General features: G+C 43.7%; 4 protein-coding genes across 6 annotated transcripts; 2 read left to right on the plus strand and 2 right to left on the minus strand.

Moving 5' to 3' along the window:
* Nucleotides 1-674: 674 nt before the first annotated feature.
* On the minus strand, nucleotides 675-8,540 carry lemd3 (LEM domain containing 3). Its single transcript, XM_084038341.1, has 12 exons — nucleotides 7,097-8,540; nucleotides 5,117-5,157; nucleotides 4,557-4,626; nucleotides 4,290-4,363; nucleotides 3,933-4,158; nucleotides 3,568-3,669; nucleotides 3,205-3,307; nucleotides 2,951-3,129; nucleotides 2,430-2,511; nucleotides 2,240-2,345; nucleotides 2,087-2,165; nucleotides 675-983 (listed from the first exon to the last, which is right to left on the minus strand). Exons 1-12 carry the CDS (start codon nucleotides 8,502-8,504, stop codon nucleotides 808-810), a joined length of 2,646 nt encoding a protein of 881 aa, XP_083894467.1. The 5' UTR covers nucleotides 8,505-8,540; the 3' UTR covers nucleotides 675-807.
* Nucleotides 8,541-9,525: 985 nt separating this feature from the next.
* On the minus strand, nucleotides 9,526-12,510 carry tmbim4 (transmembrane BAX inhibitor motif containing 4). 2 transcript variants are annotated; one of them, XR_014599162.1, is made up of 8 exons: nucleotides 12,325-12,510; nucleotides 11,742-11,850; nucleotides 11,512-11,617; nucleotides 11,318-11,351; nucleotides 11,123-11,240; nucleotides 10,992-11,037; nucleotides 10,309-10,565; nucleotides 9,526-9,741 (listed from the first exon to the last, which is right to left on the minus strand). XR_014599162.1 is itself a non-coding variant. In XM_084038776.1 (7 exons), the coding sequence occupies exons 1-7, from the start codon at nucleotides 12,413-12,415 to the stop codon at nucleotides 10,359-10,361; spliced, it is 711 nt and encodes a 236-aa protein (XP_083894902.1). In that variant the 5' UTR covers nucleotides 12,416-12,510; the 3' UTR covers nucleotides 9,772-10,358. The 2 variants fall into 2 exon arrangements, 1 of the variants encoding a protein (XP_083894902.1); XM_084038776.1 differs by lacking the exon at nucleotides 9,526-9,741 and having other exon boundaries at nucleotides 9,772-10,565.
* Nucleotides 12,511-13,681: 1,171 nt separating this feature from the next.
* LOC311032415 (beta-2-microglobulin-like) lies at nucleotides 13,682-16,271 on the plus strand. 2 transcript variants are annotated; one of them, XM_084039173.1, is made up of 4 exons: nucleotides 13,682-13,842; nucleotides 15,160-15,432; nucleotides 15,677-15,714; nucleotides 15,802-16,271. In XM_084039173.1, the coding sequence occupies exons 1-3, from the start codon at nucleotides 13,776-13,778 to the stop codon at nucleotides 15,688-15,690; spliced, it is 354 nt and encodes a 117-aa protein (XP_083895299.1). In that variant the 5' UTR covers nucleotides 13,682-13,775; the 3' UTR covers nucleotides 15,691-15,714; nucleotides 15,802-16,271. The 2 variants fall into 2 exon arrangements, with proteins under 2 accessions (XP_083895299.1, XP_083895298.1); XM_084039172.1 differs by having other exon boundaries at nucleotides 15,677-16,271.
* A 1,628-nt stretch (nucleotides 16,272-17,899) lies between these two features.
* Nucleotides 17,900-20,772, plus strand: LOC311032305 (beta-2-microglobulin-like). The gene is made up of 4 exons (XM_084038983.1): nucleotides 17,900-18,113; nucleotides 18,669-18,941; nucleotides 19,406-19,443; nucleotides 19,539-20,772. Exons 1-3 carry the CDS (start codon nucleotides 18,038-18,040, stop codon nucleotides 19,417-19,419), a joined length of 363 nt encoding a protein of 120 aa, XP_083895109.1. The 5' UTR covers nucleotides 17,900-18,037; the 3' UTR covers nucleotides 19,420-19,443; nucleotides 19,539-20,772.
* The last annotated feature ends 1,412 nt before the right edge of the window (nucleotides 20,773-22,184 follow it).

A 22,184-nucleotide genomic window follows, 5' to 3' on the forward strand; every position in this document is an offset into this window, starting at 1 on the left:
TTTCACCGTTTTCTGAATACTCAGGTGCTGTAAAAAAAAAAAAAAGAAGAAGAAAAACACACAAGCGATCAGGAATCCCTAAATTCAGGATGGTCTCGTTAAAGGAAGGAGGGGGGGGGGGGTATCTGGGAGTATTAAAACAGTACTGACAACAAAAAAAGCACGGTAGCATCGTTCAGACCCGGTTAGACGAGGAGGGGGACGCCGACAGGGAAAAATGACCCGGCTCTTAAAACAAAAACAAAAAAAGGAGGTAAATAATAAAACACAAGAAAAAAATAATAATTTGGGGGAATATATTGGATTATATCTGGAGATGAAAGGGCTCTGGATGCAAGAAAAAACATCAACAGACGGACGATGTGATAAAGCTTGTGCCACCATTCACACGTATTTACAGCACGCCATCGACTAGCTCACGCCTCCTCGCTTGACTAAATAATAATAATAATAATAATAATCAGAACAACAGGGAGCATCGAACGTGACAGAGAGAGGGAGGGAGGGAGAGAGAGAGCACACACTTGCATGCAGCCGTTTCCACACAGCGGCCGAATGGGGGGGCGGAGTCTCTGCACACATCTTCATTATTCCAGAAGAACGTTGCTTCCTTGTTAAATCCGTGACGCTGGAACACAAAGGGGACTGAAAACAAAAACAAAATGGCGCTGGAGGACTCCTCTCGTGATGGCGTGCTGGAAAAACTGAAAAGCTCCCCCCGAGACGCAGACTTGAAGCCTCCCCGCTCCATGAAGCGGTGAAGGAGCAGCAGGTTGCTGGTCATGCTGGGGAGGGGGGGGGGGGGGCTCACGAGAAGCCCGAGGAGTTGGCGGAGCCGCGGTGATGCAGGCGGGTGGAGGCGGCGTTGTTGGTGGCGTTCACGTGGACGCTGGAGGCCTTCAGGGGCGCGCTGCAGCCCTGAGCCTGCGGGAAGCGCTGGTGGTACCGGTCCAAACGCAGGTACTTCACCGTCACCAGCTTACCTGTCGGACCAGAGACAGACATCACATTAGTCCAGAGACCAGACCAGACTATGTGGAGAACCAGAGACTGTCTGTGGTCCCCCAGAGGTCTAGATAGTAGCCCACATTAGTCCAGAGACCAGACCAGACTATGTGGAGGAACCAGAGACTGTCTGTGGTCCCCCAGAGGTCTAGATAGTAGCCCACATTAGTCCAGAGACCAGACCAGACTATGTGGAGAACCAGAGACTGTCTGTGGTCCCCCAGAGGTCTAGACGTAGCTTACATTAGTCCAGAGACCAGACCAGACTATGTGGAGGAACCGGAGACTGTCTGTGGTCCCCCAGAGGTCTAGATAGTAGCTCACATTAGTCCAGAGACCAGACTATGTGGAGGAACCAGAGACTGTCTGTGGTCCCCCAGAGGTCTAGATAGTAGCTCACATTAGTCCAGAGACCAGACCAGACTATGTGGAGGAACCAGAGACGGTCTGTGGTCCCCCAGAGGTCTAGATAGTAGCCCACATTAGTCCAGAGACCAGACCAGACTATGTGGAGGAACCAGAGACGGTCTGTGGTCCCCCAGAGGTCTAGATAGTAGCTCACATTAGTCCAGAGACCAGACCAGACTATGTGGAGGAACCAGATACTGTCTGTGGTCCAAACAACAAGGTCTCTGCTGTATTTATGTCTAGATGACCTTATATGGAGTGTCTATGGAGCAGCTACAATGTTAGCGTAGCCTAGTACCATCAACCAGACTCCATTCAGAAAACCAGCGTTTTAACAGTAGTTATCTTGTGGTCTTGCAGACAGACCTAACAAAGCGTGACTCAGCACTTTTTACTGATTACCATCATGATGGAGTTATTTCAGCATCCTTTTCATCTGGTTATTGATATTAAATCACAGATCAATAATTGATTTTGCATGCTGGGTCACCACGATATGAAAATAGAAGCATCGCTGGGCAGTAATTCCTACTGGACTTCCTTTAAAAGCGCCATACAAATAAAAAGTATCATTATTATTATTATTATGATTATTCGTGTATCATCTTCTCCTGTGTGACTATGGAAATACACCGACATCAACACGGTTGTTACTCAAAGGAGGCGGACTTACCGTCGAACCAGGAGCCGTGAAGCGCCTTGAAGGCTCTCCCCGAGTGCTCCGCCGAGAGACACTTGACGTAGACGCAGCCCTGTGAGAGAGAGCAGACAGTGTGACATCACCGCAGACAACAGCATGACATCACTGGCGGGGACCAGAGCGTACCTCTCGGGAGTTCTTGTCGACGGCGATGTGGACGATGCCGTCGTTGTCGTTGCACTTCTCCAGGATGGCCTCGTGGATGGCGAGGTCCCAGTTCTCCCCGACCTCCCTGACCACACAAACACATGCAAGAGGGTCGGTACAAGAGGGGGAGGAGCTACGCACGGCGGCGCGCCAGGAGAGCGGTACTCACATGACGGGGTCGAACATGTTTCTGATCTTCAGACACGGGGTCAGGCTGTTGGGGGGCGAGTTCCTCCGGTCCAGAGGGAACGCTGAGGAGGAGACCAAAGTCATGTGTTAGGGGGGTAAACCCACAGCGCATCAGAAGTAAACGTTGTCATGGTGACGTCACCCATCGGTTTTGAAGCCTCGAGTGTGGCAAACGTCATCGAGGACACAAAAGCGAAGCAGATATTTAAAAAAATTTGGTGGATTTCACCAAACTGACCCACGTGGGCTGGAGAAACCAGATTAAAGTATTGATCTGTGATTTAATATCAATAACCAGATGAAAAGGATGCTGAAATAACTCCATCATGATGGTGATCAGTAAAAAGTGCTGAGTCATGCATTGTTAGGTCTGTCTGCAAGACCACAAGATAACTACTGTTAAAACGCTGGTTTTCTGAATGGAGTCTGGTTGATGGTGCTAGGCTACGCTAACATTGTAGCTGCTCCATCAACACTCCATATAAGGTCATGTAGAATTACCTTTCCCCTGCCAGACTTTGGAGGGCACCGAGGAGGTCTTGTCACAGCTGATTGAGGGCTGGATCCACCTCCAGACCAGGAAGTCCGCCCCGCCGATCCTCTGAGTCTCTTTCCGGATCCTGGACTCGTTGGCCGAGAGGAATTTCTCGGCTCGCTCCCAAACCGTCTTCATCTTCTTCCTGTAAAAAGTGAATCCAGTCGGGTTTTAATTCCAGGTCCTGATAAAGACCAAATCTGCGTATGTCGGTACTGACCGCTCCTGAGGCTGGACCAGGGAGTCTCTGACGTGGGGGATGGGCAGGTAGGGCTGCAGGTCCTGGTTCTCCTGGCAGGCCTCGCTGTGGCTCCTCAACACGTCTGCACAACAAGAAGGACGGATCAAATACTAATCTAATAAGATGTAACGTCATGTTTTATATTTAAATGAAGCTGCTCCACATCCGAATGAATCCAATGTTTGGTTTGTTGCTTAATTTAATGTATTGTTTTTCTATTTGTATCACTTTTATTTACATGTATGTAACTAAGTATGTATGTACATATATCTGCATAGACACCGTCAGAAAGTGGGTTTTGCGTATTGAAACGTGACTTTAGTGTGAGCTTTAATGTCTCACCGATGATCCTCTCCACCATGTCGTACATCTGCCGGGTCTGCTCCTCCTCCCGCCTCCAGCGGTACTTCATGTAGCAGACCACGCTCCACACACAGCCGACCACTGCACACACACACACACACACACACACACACACGCTGGATGATCATTTCCACCTCACGTTTCCACGGTTACCAAGCAATAACACACGAATGGTGACTCCTAGTGGTACGATCTCATTAAATCCTCCTGATCAGGACGAGTCGTTTGCTAGATGGATGCAGGGTTCATCAAAAAGTCAGATTTCAAACCTTGAAAACATTAAATTCAAGTGTTTTCAAGGATTTCCAAGCCTGTTTACTGTCGTTCCCGCGGCTAACACTCACCGACGGCGATGAGGAAGACTCTGCTGATGACGGTGAGGAAGGCCCGGCGGAAGCGGCAGGTGAAAGGCATCTTGGGATGCGTGGACTCCAGCCGAGAGATCTCGGAGACGTCGGTCAGCAGCTCGTCGGCTTCCTGCCCCGTCAGCCGGATCCCGACGTCCTGGCCCGTCCGGATGATCCACTCCAGAGAAATAACGACGAAGCCTTTGAACTCCTCATTCTGAGCCTGAACGACAAGGACAAATCAGTCGCTACCGAGTACACCACAGACCCCGGTCCAGAGCCTGGTCCAGAGCCCGGTCCAGAGCCCAGTCCTGGTCCAGGGAACAGGCAGGGGTGTGAATGTGCGGATCGTACCACTAAATATGCAGAGGCCTCGTCCATGGACAGACTCCGGTTCGGATGCTGCTGGTCTCCACAGTCGTGTTGGCCTGCCAACACAAAGTTCGTGAGTGTCACGTGTAACACAGTGCATTGTGGGTAGTTTATCTGTTGTTGAATAAATGCTACAACTAGATGTTCCCGTGTCTCGTTGTCAGACCAGCAGATGATTAAAGCGACGGAGGACAGCAACTCTGTCTGTTCTCATGTTTACTCAAACGTAAGTAGAGAGTGGACGTCTACCTGCGACGTGGGCCAGGTGGTCGTGGAGGTTGAGTAGCAGGTTCAGGATCAGGTCCTTCTCCGCCTTGTTCTGCAGACAACAAACACTCAGTTGGACATTCTGGTGTGAAACCTCGACACCATCTAGTGGACTAACAAAGCAACTGCCGCTAAAAACTTTAACCCTCCGAGGCCCGCAGCGAGACCCTGGACGCCATCAGGTCTTTAAAGAATACAAATGTACCCTCTTGTTTGTTTTGGAACTATAGGCTGCATTACACATTATTATATTATGGGGGTCCTTGACCTTAAATGCTGGTTTATACAGTAAAAGATTGGTACACTACTATCTGTGAAATATCCTCCTACGGCGCTGCATGTCAGTCGTCTTTGATTATCCCAAAAAGCCATAGAAGTCCTATTAATAATATGAATTATTATTATTAACGAGGCAACAGGTCGGCCGTGTCCACTTTTCAATCTGTGATGGCTCCGTCTAATTCCTGGGTAAACACTCCAAGCTGCTGCTTCTACGACATATTGAACAAAAAAAAACTACTTTGCAGAAAAGATCTACTTACATAAGAAGAGTCAAAGTCGCTGCCAAACGGGTGGCTCTTAACTGCAACAAAGGAGAGAGAGAGAGAGAGACATTGAGACTTAATGTAACGCAGCACACATGTAAAGGCAAAGCCGGGATTAGCGGATGGAAAAGTTGCGTCTCCACAATACGAGCGGCGTGTTTGAGAGACGGAGGAATGCCAGCGGCGGCGGCTCACGTGAGTCAGTGTCTGTACAGGAAAACCCTCGCCCATCAGCACGGGACGGCTGGAGCGCCGCCATCATCATCACCACCACCATGATTATTTACACCGCGTGGAGCGAAGAGACGACTTCACACATCAAATGGGAATTTTATTCTTTATATATATATATTCACACGTAATGTTGCCAAGAAAACGTGCTCTTCCTTGTTTATTGGCCAGCAGAGAGTTCATCTATTAAAAGCGCCCCGTGGAGTTTTCCTGTAAACTAAACGTGTTTACATTGTTAAATAAAACCGGGTGTTTATAACAGATCTGAGATCTGTTTCCTTCGATTCTAAACACGCTTTCTAAAAAGAAGAAGGAGGAACAACCTGCATTCACTGTTTTTCATAACCCATTTACGTTCCGACTTTTTCTTGCTTTTGCCGGACCGCGATTTTTGGCGCGTTACCACGGCAACAGCGTGAATCATCGGCCAGCTCCATCCTTGAACGCGTGCACGACGTTTTTGGAATTCAGATTTATAAAGAAAGCTCCACGACGTACTCTGAATATAGAAATAATATATCATTTACAAAGTAAATATATTACAAATATTAGAAAATACATCTTTTGACTTTCCAGTCATCAATCAATTTTTTCCCACGGCCCCGGGGTTCTGCAGGGACCCGGCTAGGAACCCAGAACCTTCTGTGGAGGTGACCTGTTTACAGCATCATCACCACAGTATATATTTATGTGTTTATGATTAAATTGTTTAGTGACGGAGGAAAGACTATAGAGTACAAGCAATACCACTGTGTACTTAATACACTTTTACTTGATTAAAAGCATGAGATATTTTGTTATTAAATTATATATTCATAATACAATAATAATAATATTCTTATTCTATATTATGTTCTTGTGTTTTATGTATTATTGTGTATATGGTACAAATATTTTCTTAACAAATCACAATAAAACACTTTTGAGAGCTATATTAACATCAAAATGTACTTAGAATTCCAAAAATAAAAGTGCTGATGATGCAGAATATTATATAATAATAATGTCTAATTACTGATGCATTTATGCGTTTATCGGCAGGTAAACATTTTAACTCCTTTAATAGTTATACACTACTTAATAATAAATCATTGGGTAATATTTGTCTATATTTTGTATACAGGATCTTGTAAGTAATATTTTCCAATAAATAGGTAGCGGGTGATGATATCTCAACCTGAGATGTAGTATAACGCTACATAAGTGCTTCAAAAATACTTTAATACAGTACTTAAGTAGCCTAGATGTACTTAGCTACAATCCACCACTGCTATAGCACAAAGTTAGACTTAAAGTGCACCAGATGATTAAACTTTACGTTGTAGTTTTCTTCCGGGGGATCTTGGCTACTGTATATCCATGTAAATACTCATCTTGTAAATACTACTTATTGTATCGTTATATTTTTACATAAGCTATATTTGATCGTTTTTGTTATTGAATATTTGGGTCACAATCATTTCCTTTACGTTCAAGTTTCAGTTCCACTTATCACCATGACAACGAACGAGACAGCTTTCTAGAGTACATCATGAGGATAATCAAATATTGATCATTTTGCTGTTCTTTTTTTCATAGAATTAAATTGGATTATTGGTGTAAGCCTGAAGATATATATAGGCTCTGTTTACATGTCACATAACGCACCAATCTTTTAATCATTGTCATATAAATCACTGTAGATGGGACGCAGAATGGCTGTGAGAGCACCGTGGGGATAGACAACGTGTCCTCGGGTATACTCACTGACTCCGTCCGCCTCCGAGGACCCGGAGCCCCTCATCCGGAGGTACATGAGACCCAGCAGCAGGAAGAAGAGGCAGGCGGCCGTGAGCAGGAACATGGACAGGTAGTGGGCGCTGAAGCTGCCGGACGAGGCCGGCCCCTCCTCCCGCTTGAACTGCTGCAGCAGCTCGTCCTCCGGCACCGACAGCTTCTGCTTCAGCGCCGCCTGGCTGTACGAGTGGTTGGGGTTGAGGGCGGAGGTGGCGTGGTGGTGGTGATGGTGGTTGGAGTGGTTCCCCCGGTAGGTCTGCGACAGGCTGCTGTAGGTGGAGAAGCGCGGCCTCAGCCCGATGGCGAACCGGCCGCCGAGCCCGCCGCTCCTGGAGGCTCCGTCCTCGCCGTCGACGTGGTTGTTCCTGCCCGCCTCCCCTCCGTGGTTCTCCGCGAGGGACACGTAGATGGACTTCCTGGGAAAGTTGTGGCTCCGCGAGCCTCCCGACGGGTCCGAGTCGCGTCTCCCCTCCTCCTCCACCTCCCCCCGGCTCCCCACCATATTTAGACTCTCGGGCGGGTTGACCTGTCTGGCCGCCCCTCCCGTCTGCGACCCTCGCCCGACTCCGTGGGACGGGAACTCCGCTTTCGGGTGGCTCCGTCTCGTCGCCTCCAGCCGGTCCCCGACCACCAGGCCAAGGCCGCCGACCACCACCACCTCCTCCTCGTCCGAGTCCGAGTAATCCCCGGCTAGCTTGCTAGCGTTCGAGTGAGACGCCCCGCAGCCGTTTAAAGAGCGAGAGTTCTTCTCCGCGCCCCCCTCGTAGTCGTCGTCGTCCTCGTCCCCCGATTCGTCGTAATCCCTCCCTTCCGCCTCGGGGCTGGATCTGGCGCGGACCCCCCAGCCCAACGAGACCCCTCTCTGCCCGCCCGGACCCGGGGAGGAGGAGGAATTGTTGCTGCTCGGCGGCGGACTCTTGGCGGCGCCGCCGTACGGACTCTTGGCGGCCGTCGCGACGGGCCTGATCCTCGGCTGCGACGGGAACCCGGAGCCGCGGTCCGTCCTGCCGCCGTGGTTGAGGCCTTTTCTTTTCAGCGGAGTCTCGGCGTCAGACTCGTCGGAGCTGAAGCCGAGGACGGAGGACTTCCTGCCCGGTCTCCTGCTGGAGCTCAGGTGCGTGACGTCATGGCTGGCTGGCCTGGATCCCGCCGTGTTGCCTCCGCCAACGGCGGCGCTGCTGTTGATGGCCCCGGCGCCGCCGCCGCCGCCGCGGGTCTTCCCGGCCCTGGAGCCCCGCTGCTGCTGCTGCTCCTCGCGGAGCTTCTTCAGCTTCTTCAAGTACACGGGCCGGGTGTTCTCGGTGACCGGGCCCGGGGTGAAGCCGAAGCGCTTTAATTCGGAGAAAAGCTCCTCATCCGTTAACTGCGTTGACGCCATCTTGGACAAAACTCTCGGAGATGGTTGTTTGACGGAAGTGACGTAGGGAGGGGTGAAGGGTGGTGGACCGTCCGTGCTGCGTTCAAAACCAGCAGAAAAACTGTTCAGAAATGATTACGAGGAATCTTGTGATCTAAAAACCTTTCACATTTATTTTATTATATTATATTATCATAATTATCATGTGGTTCAAGTAACTTAACATTCATTAGTTAGAGATAGATGTAGTTTAGAAGTATTTAGACTTAGTATCCCAAAATAGTGAGAAACTTTATTAAAATAATGACAAAGTATCTTTAAAAAATACATAGTATCTCAAAATAGTGAGAAACTATTAAAATATTGACATAGTATCTAAAAAAATTAGGTATGAAAAAATAGTGAAAAACTTTATTAAAATAATGACAAAGTATTAAGACAATAATGACTTAATTTTTCAAAATAAGAGGGTATTATGTCATTCTGAGATACTAAATTAATTTTATTTAATTAATATTTTGGAGAGAATTGGAGGATTGTTTTGCCAGTTGAAAAAAATAATTTAAGTTGAAAGCCACATTTCCGATGATGAATGAAGAATCAGAAACAACCACGACCGTTAACTCACTAATCTTATTGAGGACTTTTTCATATCCATAAATCTAACTTTCCCTGAGTCTCTTCCATCTATTAAGTTATTCATAATTGCATTTGGACATTGCATGGTGCAGTTGAGATTGGTCTGCTTTGTGAACAGTACCTTGGTTTAGAAGTCATTCATCCAGGTTTCCTTCTATTCGATCATTTGATTTTTTCCCTTTTTTGAGAGTAAATAATATTTTTTTTAATTATTTATCCAGATGGTTCCCTCCCCTCAAAGCCTGATCATTCCTAAGACATATTCAGAGGTTTGTTACTCTTATTATTAACAAGTAAACATCATCCACTGCTCCTAGTTCCTCTAATACTTATTACATTACTAGATTTTGCTAATTTTGTGCTGGTTTTAAAAAAAATAGGAAGAAACTCCAAACACACACACTCAGATACCATTTCCCCATTCGGAAAAAAACAACAATCTTTATTTTCACTTGACTGACAGTCGGAATAATGTTGAAAGAGAGTTTACAGCAGTTAAAGTGCAATAAATCACAAACAATAATCACAGAGAAAACAAACACAGTGAGACATAAATCTTCTGTTGGTCCAGTACAACAAAAGACTCGATCACATCCGATCCGAGACATGCACCACGAGTCTGAAAACGGGGAATAAATAAAAACAAACGTATTATTTATTTATTTAAGAGCAGATGAAGCCAACGTCCCCGTGACAACGACCCACATCCTGGTGTCTGGGAGGAAGGAACGCATCACGTCGTGTTTGTCTCGACTACTTCAGTACCGTTTACATTTACACCATGAAAATATATATAATCACACATATTAAGATGCTGGCCATCATGAGAGCGCTCAAGAAATACAGTTTGAGAATAAACAAGTAGGAATTAGAAGATGTAGATATATGCCCATATAATAGTAGCAGTACATAAAAGATGAATGCATATCATTTGATTCATTGAAAATGTGTCAAAAGCATGAGGTGAGCTGCAAACAGGCCAGCTGGGGGCGCTAGTGGGCTCCAAATCAAGATCGGGTGGTGGATCTGATATGATGAACTCATGTTCAAAACTTTACTGATAACAGATCCACGTAGTTTCATAGGAAAGGAAACAGACGTAGCTGTGTGAGAATGTAGTGCAGACGCCTGTGAAGACAGACGGGTTCCCTCTCTACCAACAGTGACCTTCAGGACAGGAACTCACGAGGACGCGAGGTCAAAGGTCACACAGCCGGCGGCGGCGGCCTGAGGCCCTCAGTGCTTCTTCATGGAGTCGAGCATCCGCAGGATGTGCAGGAAGAGGTTGACGATGTCCAGGTAGAGGTTGATGGAGGCCAGGATGTGCTCCTCGGGGGACAGCTGCTTCATCAGCAGGTGGGTGTCGTAGATGATGAAGCCGCAGAAGACCAGAGCGCCGCCGGCGGACAGCAGCAGCTCGGTGCTGTCGCTGTTGAAGAAGAACTGCAGAGAGAGAATAATACATAACACTCCAAAGAGACGAGACACACCTCAAAATCTTGTTTTCTTTCCAACAAAAATTTTCTTTCAGTTTCTTTATTTTAAGTTTCTTTTTTGGTCATCCTACTTTCTTTTTTTACTTTCTGTTTACTCTCATTTATTTCTGTTGCCAGACTAACAAACACACACATCGTCTTGTTAACACTATGGACATCACAAAAGAACCTCGTACGGCAAACAAAGTGACTTGAATTCTGCTGGATGTACGAGAAGAAGGAAATGTCCTTGAGAAAACTTTCTACATTTGTTAAATGTTTTTGGTGTCTGAACACCGTCACACTCATTGATCTGTTCCACACACACAGCAAGAAGACTAATTAATCAATGTGATCAATAATAACGTTTCCATCAGAAATCACACACACTCACCCTCATGACGCCGGCGATGAGGAGGATCCACAGGCAGGCGAACAGTCTGGAAGGACAGAGCGGTTCGATGAGCGTGACAGTGGCGCCCTCTAGAGGAGGCATCGATTCGAGAAAAACAACACCACACTCACCCTGCTCCCAGTTTACTGAAGTCTCTCTTGGACTGGAAGGTGTAGACCGTCAGCCCGGCGAACACGGCGCAGGTCAGGCACAAGGCCTGCAGCACGATGCCGTATTCATAGAAGGTCACTGTGGAGACAAGAACCGGGTCAGGACCGGGTCAGGTCCGGCTCCCGGAGGAAGGAAGCTAAATTAAATGTACTTACCCGCCGTTGCCACGGAGACCGCTTCCAGCAGAGTCTGAAAACGAGAGCCAGGTAGCGACACTTAGACTCCGACCAGCTATAGAAGCTCTACAGTTTGTTTACAACTTTATTTTACACGTAAAGATCACAAAAGCGACGTAAACAAAGACTCTTGTGAACGTATGACTCAGAGACATGAAAAAAAAGAAGCTTACAAACGCCAGCAGCAGGTAGAGGTTAACGGGATGCTGGTGTCTGTACATGGCCAGGGCCAGCAGGAGGACCAGGGAGCCCAGAGCCGAGACCAGAACCACAGCGGGACTGTGGAGGAACCAGATCAAGCTTCATGATAGTATTCATAAATCCAATCTCATATAGAGGATGTGTGACTATAACAGTTACAGATAAATAGTGGTTCATGAAGCCGTCGCCTCGGCAACCTCACCTGGCGTGGACGAAGTCCTTGATGGTCTGGGAGAACATGAAGAGGGCGGAGGTCGCCGTGGTCAGGATGATCTGCAAGCTCAGCAGGCTGTAGACCTTCCTCAGGAAGTCTGGCCAACAGAGACAGAGACGCTGTGGTAAACTACACGCTTTTCAAGCACGTTATTCTAAATCCAAGCACTTTTCAAACCTTGAAAACACCACACTAAAATTCAAGTGTTTTCAAGGATTTCCAGCACCCGTACCAACCCTGTGTGTTTACATTGACAGTTAGTTAAGGTGGTTCAGGTGATACAAGCTGATGACGTCAGGTAAGCTTTAGTAAAAAAAATAATAAAAATCAATGCTAACATCTGTTTACGCTAAGTATTAGCTACATGGCTAACACTGTGATAACGCTTTTTTAGCACACAGCGGTAAAAAACGGTTAGTAACGGTTGTATTAGTGACGACAGCACAGTGTTGTACCGTCGTCACTAATACAACTTGTTGTCATTCACACAGCTGTCGTTACATTCCCGCAGTAGATCACGTAAGCGTCGCTAGCATTAGCCTCGCAGCTAGCCACACATCGCGGTGCTCACCCATCCGGATCTGGACGCTGGCCGTGGCGACATTCGTGCCGTAGTTGAAGTCGTCCTCGATGGAGGACCGCGGGTACTTGTCGGTGCTCATCGTGTTCCCGTGAACGTTTCTTTCCTGTAGTAAGACACAGACAACGCTGCTGCTGCGGCTGTGGAGTCAACGGAGAACACGGAACCACAACTGCGCCTGCGCCAGCGGGAAGGGTGTCGTCACAGCTTGTAGCTAAACTCACGACGTCGTTGACGTCTTCTACGTTTTTTTTTAAATATTCTTATTTATAATATACCTTTGTTGAATATGTGCAATACTGAGAAAGCAATAAATAATCACAATAATAAAAACCGTTTCAGGTCACACACAGAGTGAATGAGACATTTACACTTTCATTCTGTATTTACAGGATAAAACATGTCAGTATTTACACAAAACACGTGGAAAAGAAACAACCTCCTTCTGAGATTAACGATTTGAGGCTCTTTTTTTAAGGATTGTAAAAGAAAAAGGAAAGGAAACTGGCTCTACCAGCAGGGTGACTCAGTAACACGTGACTGAGATACTGGTTATTAATAAGAGACCAACAGAAAGTCATAGTTCCAAACACAACAACAAAGTGGGACTTTTACCTCTAAAACTTAAACGCCCTCGGGCTTTGTAGTTACTTAACCTCTATTTCATGTGTCGGTGTCTCTTTCTAGTTGTTTTACATTTCTTTGTCTTTAATAAGATTCTCTTTGTGATTGTTTTTGTCTTGTAGTTATTTTGCCCCTTTTTGTAACCTTTTTAATGCCATTGTAGCCATTTGAGTCTCTTTGTAGTTGTTTTACGTCTCTTTTTAGTTGTTTTACATCTCTTTGTAGTTGTTTTATGTCTCTTTGAAGTAGTTTTGAGTCTCTTTGTAGTCATTTTACATCTCTTTGTAGTTGTTTCACATTTCTTTGTGGTGAATTTGAGTTTCTTCGCAGTTGTTTTTGTCTCTTTAGTTGTTTTTCATCTCTTTGTGGTCATTTCAAGTCTCTTCCTGGTTGGTACTTGTCTTTTCTTCGTGCATCCCAAATGTCTAAATTTTTGTATTCACCCTCCCCTCGTCTCGTGCTTCCTGGTTAGGAGCAACCTCAGACAAAAGATAACCACAAAAAAACACAACAAAGTGACTCAAAACAACTCCAAAGAGACAGAAAACGACCACAAAGAGACAAAAAGACCCCGGAGACGTGTAACAAGGAGACATACAGGAACCCGGACCTTCCTCACAAACAGTGAACCAAACCTGTGTGGCCATAGTTCACCTAGTAACAGGGATGTGAATTAAGGATTGGCTGGTTTGGTGTGGTGGGCAGGCTCAGGGCTCTAGATTACTCAGCTCTGCTGCTTAGACTTTCAGTTTGGTGTCTCTGCCTGGCAAAAGCAGACGTTTCTTCTCAGAGCCGAACAAAAGAAAAACTGATCCAACATGATGCTCTTTTTGTGTGTGATGGCTGCGTTTGCGGCAACTTCCTTTGCTGAAAACACCGTACACAGTGAGTACTACTTACTATTCATTTATTTGTATTCTAATAACACAAAGTCTGCCATTTTTACTGAAGAATACCAGAAACTGCAAGTCGGCCTTCAACCTTGAGAGCTCAGAGAAAAACTAAATCACACAGAATCAGGCTGTTTGGGTTATTTATTTTATAATAAACATACAGAATACAACAGGAAATGAGATGTGAACTTAAAAATAATATACATTTTTATTATTATTTTATAGTAAACATGCAGAATACCAGCAAGAAATAAGATGTGAACTTAAAAATAATACTTTTTATAACAAGTTTATGGTAAACATGCAGAATACAAGCGGAAAATAAGATGTGACCCTAATAATAATAACAATGTTAGTATTATTGTATAGTAAACATACAGAATTCGAGCAGGAAATAAGATGTGAGCCTATAATATCTGTTTGTGATCAGGAAACCTCCAGATACCGGTTTTAAGGGTCAAATGTAGAGGAGAAACATTATATGAGCATGTTTTTAATATGTTTGTGATTCGGTGGAATTCCCCGAACAGTTTGAATTCGCTTTCGATTTCCCGTAAACGCAGATGGGCTGTAACAGCGCCCTCTGCTGGGCGTCGGTGTCACAGACTCATGAGGAGAGTTTGGGAGGTTAATTGCTGCAAAGGTGAATTCAAAAAGTATTGAAACACAGTGGTCACGTCTAAGGTGTGTTTCTTCCGTCGCTTCGTAGTTGTGATCAGTTTATTTTTTATTATTATTATTATTATTATTAACTTGTATTTTTGGGGGGGATTTTTTTCAGCATATATTTTTTTTTAAAGTTGCATGCCATGATCGGGGATGTGATCTAAAAGGGTCCAGTTTAAATTCTGATAAATAACAGTTATTGACTGTAGACATCTAAAATAGGATTTTTTTTCTACTAATAATTATATTGCAGATACTAAAAACAAGCTGAGTCATGTGAGCAGTATTTATTGGAATTTATTGTCATTCAGTGTGCAAAAAAGTGAACACAGTGAGGCTCAGCACAGGCTTTAAATGTAAAATTACATAAATAAAATAATACATTTTAAAATATTAAAATATATATAAAATATATGAATAAATAAAAACAAAAATATATAAAAATAGTAGTGCAATTTCCATTTTAATTGCATTTACATCTTCTCTCATTATTCAGCTTTTTTATTAATTAACGCAACAAACAGAAGCAAAGCAATTCATAACCACAATAATTAAATTGTCTCCTTTGCGTTTCCGTGCCGCACAGCAGCACATATTGACACATAAGTGACGTTCGATTCCCTTCCCTCCGCTTGTTCCCCAGTCGCGCCCAAGGTCCAGGTGTACAGCTACAAGCCGGGGACGTTCGGGGAGGAAAACGTGCTGATCTGCCACGTCAGCGGCTTCCACCCTCCCGACATCAACATCCAGCTGATGAAGGACGACACGGAGATCCCCGACGCCAAGCTGACCGACCTCGCCTTCAAGCAGGACTGGCACTTCCACCTCACCAAGACGGTGACCTTTAGCCCCAAGGAGGGAGAGAAGTTCAGCTGCAAGGTCACACACGGCTCAGACACCAAGGACTATGCCTGGGGTGAGTCGCCTCGGCAATAAGTATCCTAAATGCATGAAAAAACAAAAACAAGTAAATAATGTGCAATAAGTCAACTTTGTCAAGCCACTTGTGATGATATTGTGACGATTATTTAAGAAAAATTTAAAATACTTACTGTTAATATATCAAATCTGATATCGGATTTAAAATTAAATAAATAAAATAAAAAATAAAAAAAAGAACAAAAAATTCAATTACATTTTTCATCCTTTTTCTTCCATAGAGGCGAACATGTAACGTGTGAGCCGGCGCCCCCTGCAGGTGAGATCCTGACTTTACTCCAACGCTTCCCGGCGAAGTCTTTAGCGGCGTCCGGCGTGTGACGCTGTGATGTCGTTCTCTCTGCAGAGCGACGCCGATGTTCCGGAACGCCGTTGAGGGCAGCGCTTCATTCTTCACATCCAATCAACGCAAATCTCAGATTCTCAAGACTTTCTCATGTCTTTTTGTTTTTCTGCTCCACAATACATAAATATTAAAATCACATTAAGGGGGATTTTTCCAGAATTTCAGTGAGCGAATGAACGGGCTGCAGGGGTTTTTAGTCATTTAGTCATTTAGTCATTTAACAGCGTGCTGCTTACATTACTTGCAAACTATTTCCCACTTTTTGATACTGAAACGTGTGTAATTGAAGTTTGTTTGATGTTTGTTCAGTTTGTTTCTGGACACAAATGTTCTTAACCTTTCTCTCTTCTAGATGGGACGATCAAATGATAATTGGTCAGATTTTTAAAAAAACGCATGACAGGAGTGTTGATTTGTTATTTAAGATGTTTGTTGATGTCTATGGATGAATAAAATCCTCTTTAAAATCCCTTCATGTCTTCATTTTCTCTACACTGTATATGGATATTTATAAATATGTTATATTTATGACTCAGATGCATTCTGTATTATTTCACTGAAGGGAAGTCGTCCTTAAATGTACATGTCATAGTTTAAAATAACACTTAATTTAAGGTCAACTTTACAGCTAAGCGTTAAAGTCATCTTAGTAGCTAACTAGCATTGGTAGTGTGGTAGCAACCTGTCAATCAGCAAGTAAGCCCCGCCCCCTAAAGCATCCCCTGCTTTCTGGTCTGGTGGACTCTAAATGGATCATAATGTACTAAATGAACATCATGCTGGATTGAAGAAGACTTGAAACTATAGATTGAGACCATAAACTCATGTTTACAATGTTTACTGAGATAATACATCAAGAGAGAAGTAGGACCATTTTCTCATAGACTTCTATACAACCAGAGAGGAGTCGCCCCCTGGTGGCCAGCAGGGAAAACGACAGTTTAAGGTTGTTAATTTAAATGAAAATAAAACTAACCTTGAAAAATGTCCCTGCTGTGATGACCTTTCTTAATAAAATGTCAACATATCACGGTTGTTGTTTTTTTAAAGCATTCTCCTAAACGTGGTGCTCTGGTTTTTAAACCTGTTTTAATCTTGTTTTACTCTGCAGCACTTTGGGATTTCTTCTAACAATAAAAGGTAAGGTAAAAATGTATTATTACTGTTATTATTATGAAAGTTCGCGACTGATAAACGTACGAACTCGCGGGCTGCTCAAACAAACAAACAAACATGGCGCTCTCGTTTTAAACTAACTGCGCCACAGAGAGCAACAGTGAGAAACAAAGTCTACCTAGCAACACATTCTGCGTCATTCTATAGAGTGGTGAAGTCCCGCCCCTCCATTTCCGGGACATGGGTCCTCAAAAGCAAAAAAATATCAATGCGATTCAATGGGTAGATACAAATTATTTTCTGGTCCCGTTTGAATTGTGCCATGGATTTCACATATGTTCTTTGTGATATTTAAAGAAAATTTTTCACGCAAAGAAGACGACAATTAAGCGCGAAGAGTTTTGATAAAGTTAGGTTTTGTGTGAGCCGCTTTGTGAACTACAGCTCCTCGCTGTTCTCGTCGCGAATGATATACGTCACCACCCGCCGAGTCCGAAGTCCGCCGAGATGGCTGTTTCTCTGCTCCACTTCACCGCTTTTTTCCAAGGGCAGAATAAAAGTATCGAAAGGGGGGAGAACCACTATAAGTCGGGTCATGTGGAGAGCCTCAACTTCGCCGATGGGGAAAGGGCGATGACGTGACGTCACATACGCGACACAACATGTAGTCTTTATCATTGTGTTTTCTCAATGAATTTTAACTGAAGAATTGCACAATAAACGGTCAAACTCTTGACATGGAAAATTATAATTTAAGCCTATAAACAACATTTGTGTAATCCAAGGCATAACGACCGGGGGATCAGATAATAATTATTTTCCGTCCATTGAACACCATTCATTTTTTTCGCTCCGAAAGGACCCATGGCGCCGTTACTTCCTGCTTCCGCTTCGGCACTCTATAGGCGGAGCATTTTTTCCCGGAAGCACGTTCGTTTCTCGACCAATGACGCGTCCGTCTGTCGTTCTTGTGGGCGGGGCTTGGGGGGCGTAACTTCCTACTCGGACGGTCCCAGAAAGAAGCTCCGAGAGACATTTTACTTTCGATTTGTTTGGTTTGACGGTGAAAAACAACGACTGAAGAGATATTTCTCCGAGAGACGAAGCGAAGGAGGAAACCATGAAGACGTTCTTCTGCTCGGTGTTTGTCTGTCTGCTCGTCGGGGCGCTCGGCTTCTCTCCGACCGACCAACAGTGTGAGTGAACCTACACGTTATATTTATATTGTTTTATTTTTTACAAATGGCGGCGTGTTATTACGAGGAAGGAAAGCAGTGAGACGGCAGGGAACGGGAACCGGGAGGCTCGTCTCTCACGATGGATTCACGGTGTAAACGCGAACAAGTAGCTAGCTAATGTCTCCGAGTACACGATAGATTGTATTTCATAATAAGTTTCTTATTTGAAACACCATAAAGTTACATCAACTGAAGTCTTCTGTATAATAGAAGAAGAAAAAAACTTGCCCTTATATTTTATGTATGACGTCTTTTTTAATTACACTATTGTCTAATGTAACACGATTTCTGATGATTCATGATTAATGTGGATGTTCGATCAGTGCTGATGGGAAATGTAGTCCACTGAAGTAATCGATTCAGAGTTCACGTGACTTTTTTCTTGTTTTTTTGGCCATGCTGTCCCCATTCATATCAATACCAGTGTGTTTAGAGCAGAATGCTCTCCCTCAATTTCACTGCATTTAACTAAAAATGTACAAAATTATTTTTTACTTCCTGTTTCTCCTGCAGCTCCGCCCAGAGTTCAGGTGTACAGCCGAATGCCGGGATCTTTCGGCAGAACGAACACCTTGATCTGTCACGTTAGCAACTTCCACCCGCCGGAGATCACCATCGACCTGCTCAGCGATGGGACCCCGATGCAGAACGCCAACCAGACGGACCTGGCCTTCACGGACAACTGGCACTACCACCTCACCAAGCACGTGCCCTTTACCCCAAAGGCAGGCCAGGAGTTCGCCTGCCGGGTGACCCACATGGGGAAGACCAGCACGTTCAACTGGGGTACGTGAGAATGAGAAGAAAAACATACACAGCTCTGTACAGGTGCTGGAAATCCTTGAAAACACTTTAGTGTGGTGTTTTCAAGGTTGGCACAAAAAATACTGGAATCACTTTACTTTTTCTTAAGAAACAAATACGTTGAATTGCAATTTTCTTTGTAAAATTACTTTTTAACAATTATCTTATGATGATCAAACATTATACGGTCTGCCTGTTTAAATAAAGGATTACAAATAATTGTATGTACTTTTTTAAATCCAGCTGTATTTTTCACGATTTATCCCGATAATGGAAATTCACCTCGACCGACCCGAGCATGTTTTTTATTATCTGTAAAATCACTAGTTCTAAGAAACCGACATGTAAAGCCCTTTTCAGAGCCTGATGGAAGACGGTCCAGCATTTCTGTCCCAGGCTGTTTATATCCGTTTTCAGGTTCACCATATGTTTCTCTTGTTCTACAGAATCGGACATGTGAGCTCACGCCGCCGCCTCCATCCAGGTGTGTCATCACATTCATTCTCCAATGTCCTGTTTCAACAGTTAACAAGTCATTCATCATCATTTGACTGTTTATTTTGCATCCTTTGTTTGCAGGTCGACTCTGACTCGGGGAGAAGAAGAAGAAGAAGAATATTGGAATGAATCCAATGAGATTCATTGGAGGAAAACATTTTTTAATTTTATTTTTTTAAATAGAAAAAAAAAATTGCACTTAAAATCAACAATCAGACCGAGTGTTTTTGTATCAGAAATACGACAATAAAGCTAGGAGTAATAAACCCCAAACCACTTTAGTTGAGCTGCAACAGTAATGTTGATGGATTCAGGTCCAGAATGTAGTGACTGCCCTCTACTGGTTGAAACAGTGCTGTTGCAATTTTTATTCTGCTACTGGTCTGATCTGGAGTCATGTGACGTACACCTCCAACCGACCCCCGACACATAGCTAGCGCTAATGCTAACCGCTAGCATTCCCCATATTCACGCCTTGCACGTCAACTCAAGGTCACAAATGTTTCTCAGTTTTATTGTGTCGCCATATGTCAACGTAATCATAAACGCAGAAAAAAAAGTCAGCATTAGCTTTAGCGACTAGTGCTAGTAATTAGCAATGGCGATTAGCATGAGCTAATGGAAAAGGAAAGTGGCTATCGTGAACGGGAATTTAAAAGTAATTGAGAAACCGGAGCCCAGCGGTTCATGTGGTGCCTTTTGTACTGATCTGTAGCAAGAAAGCATGGTGGAATTAGCACGTTATCTAGCCAGCCGTTAAATGAAAAATTTGACCACTTTAAAAACGTAGCCACAAAAGGCGTAGGGAATATTGTTCCTATTGCCAGATAATCCGCTCATTAATGCCGATTTAAGCAGAAATCATAATGTTCTGATGCCTTAATTTACAGAAAAGAGATAAACGTACTGCTGTGATGCTACGCTGGTTTATGGATGCTATCAATATATGATATGTTTGTGGTTATTGATCACAGGGTTAAAAAAATGATTGATTGATTGCTCTATAGACAAAATACATAATCAGTTTTTTGTTTTGTCACCTTGAATGATGGGGAGTCAATTTTTAACTCAAACTTCATGTGAAAAATCTAAAATAACCATTTATACTGATGTATGGAGATATTTTTATGTTTGATCTGTAAATGCATTTTAATGTTATTTTAAGTGTTCCTTAATTATCATTTGTGCACATTTTATGTCATGAACTAGAGAATTATATAAGAATGTTATTGTGCAGCACTTGACAGATTTGACTCCATAAATGTATTTTATACATGAGTGTTGTGTTCAGGGTAATAAAATTCTTACGCTTCTGTGTTCAGTGTCATTGAGTTTATACACACAACACACACCTTCTAAACCTTTTTGAAATAGTTGACATTATTACAGGGTTGGTACAGGTGCTGGAAATCCTTGAAAAACCTTGAATTTTAGTGTGTTTTCAAGGTTTGGAAAGTGCTTGGATGTAGAATAAAGGTCTATAAATGTGTGTTGTATGTGATGACATCTATGAAAGAACAGAGACAAGAAGATCTCCATATTTGAGGGACTGAAAACAGCATTTTGTGACATTTCTTTATGAAAAATGACTTTTGATGATGAACAGATGATGAAAATAGTTGGTGATTATATTTCTGTGGATCTGTTAGTGGAATTAGTTTTCCTTTGATTTGTGGTCCTTCTGTAAAAAGCTGTCTCCAAACATCATGTTGGTTGTTTAGAGGACAATAACATCTCATTTAATGTGATGAACAAGTGACATAATAAGTAGACTGAATACTGACCATTGGATTGATACAAAGATGGAGTTTACCACAGCTGGAAGGGGCTGGAAAAGCATGGAAATGCACCTGGAAATGCTTGGAAAGTGCTTGAATGTGACTTTGATAAAGGTGTAGGTATGATATTTAGCTGGTTAAGTTTCAGGAAACTCCATCCTGCAACGTGACGGAGTAGAAATCCCTGGAATTTACTTTCCAAAACTCACCTTGAGTTGCGTGAGAATTCAGCAGCTCACCGAGGAAACACTCTGGGGAAACGAAAAGGAGAACTTCACTCAAAGTGAGGTCGTTTTGAAAGTTCTCACGGATGCTAAAAAGGACACGAGATCCCTTGAAAAGCCTTGAGAGCTCAACAAAAAAACAGTCCATTTTAAGGTATATTTAATTTTCCATAGGCTGCATTAAGGTTCCCATCCCTGCTGTGGCGGCGCTGCACTTAAATTCTAGATTTACGTGGTCCCCTGAATCCACCGTTGAATGGACATGGTTTTTGAATTTGAGTTTAGCTAAATGGTTAATTAAGTCAACAAATGGTTGTTTTTATTCAATATTTCCGGAACGTTATTATTATTTTTTGATAGAAGAGGTCAGATTCAGTAATGGATGCTAATAGCTTGTGTATGACATTTTAATCTTTAATCTGTGTACACGTAACTTTGATAGATAGATAGATTTATTGTTCTAGATAAATCGCACATTCGCTGAAGTTTCCGTGTCCAGAATTTTCCTTTAATTTTGAATCACAATGGCAACAAAAAAGGGATTCCCCCCCACCTCCCCAACACGCAGGTAACCGTGAATCTCACGTCGGCCATTTTTTTTCGACATTTCCGTAATAATTCCATCTCCACAAGTGAGGAAGTTGGGTTTTCCGTGCCGTGAAGGCAGCATTAAAATGCTGTTTGTCTTCCTGTGTTGCGTTCACGTCTCCGTGTCGTCACAGAGT

The sequence above is a fragment of the Eutrigla gurnardus genome (genome assembly GCF_963514095.1).
Source record: "Eutrigla gurnardus genome assembly, chromosome: 21".
Lineage (NCBI taxonomy): Eukaryota > Metazoa > Chordata > Actinopteri > Perciformes > Triglidae > Eutrigla > Eutrigla gurnardus.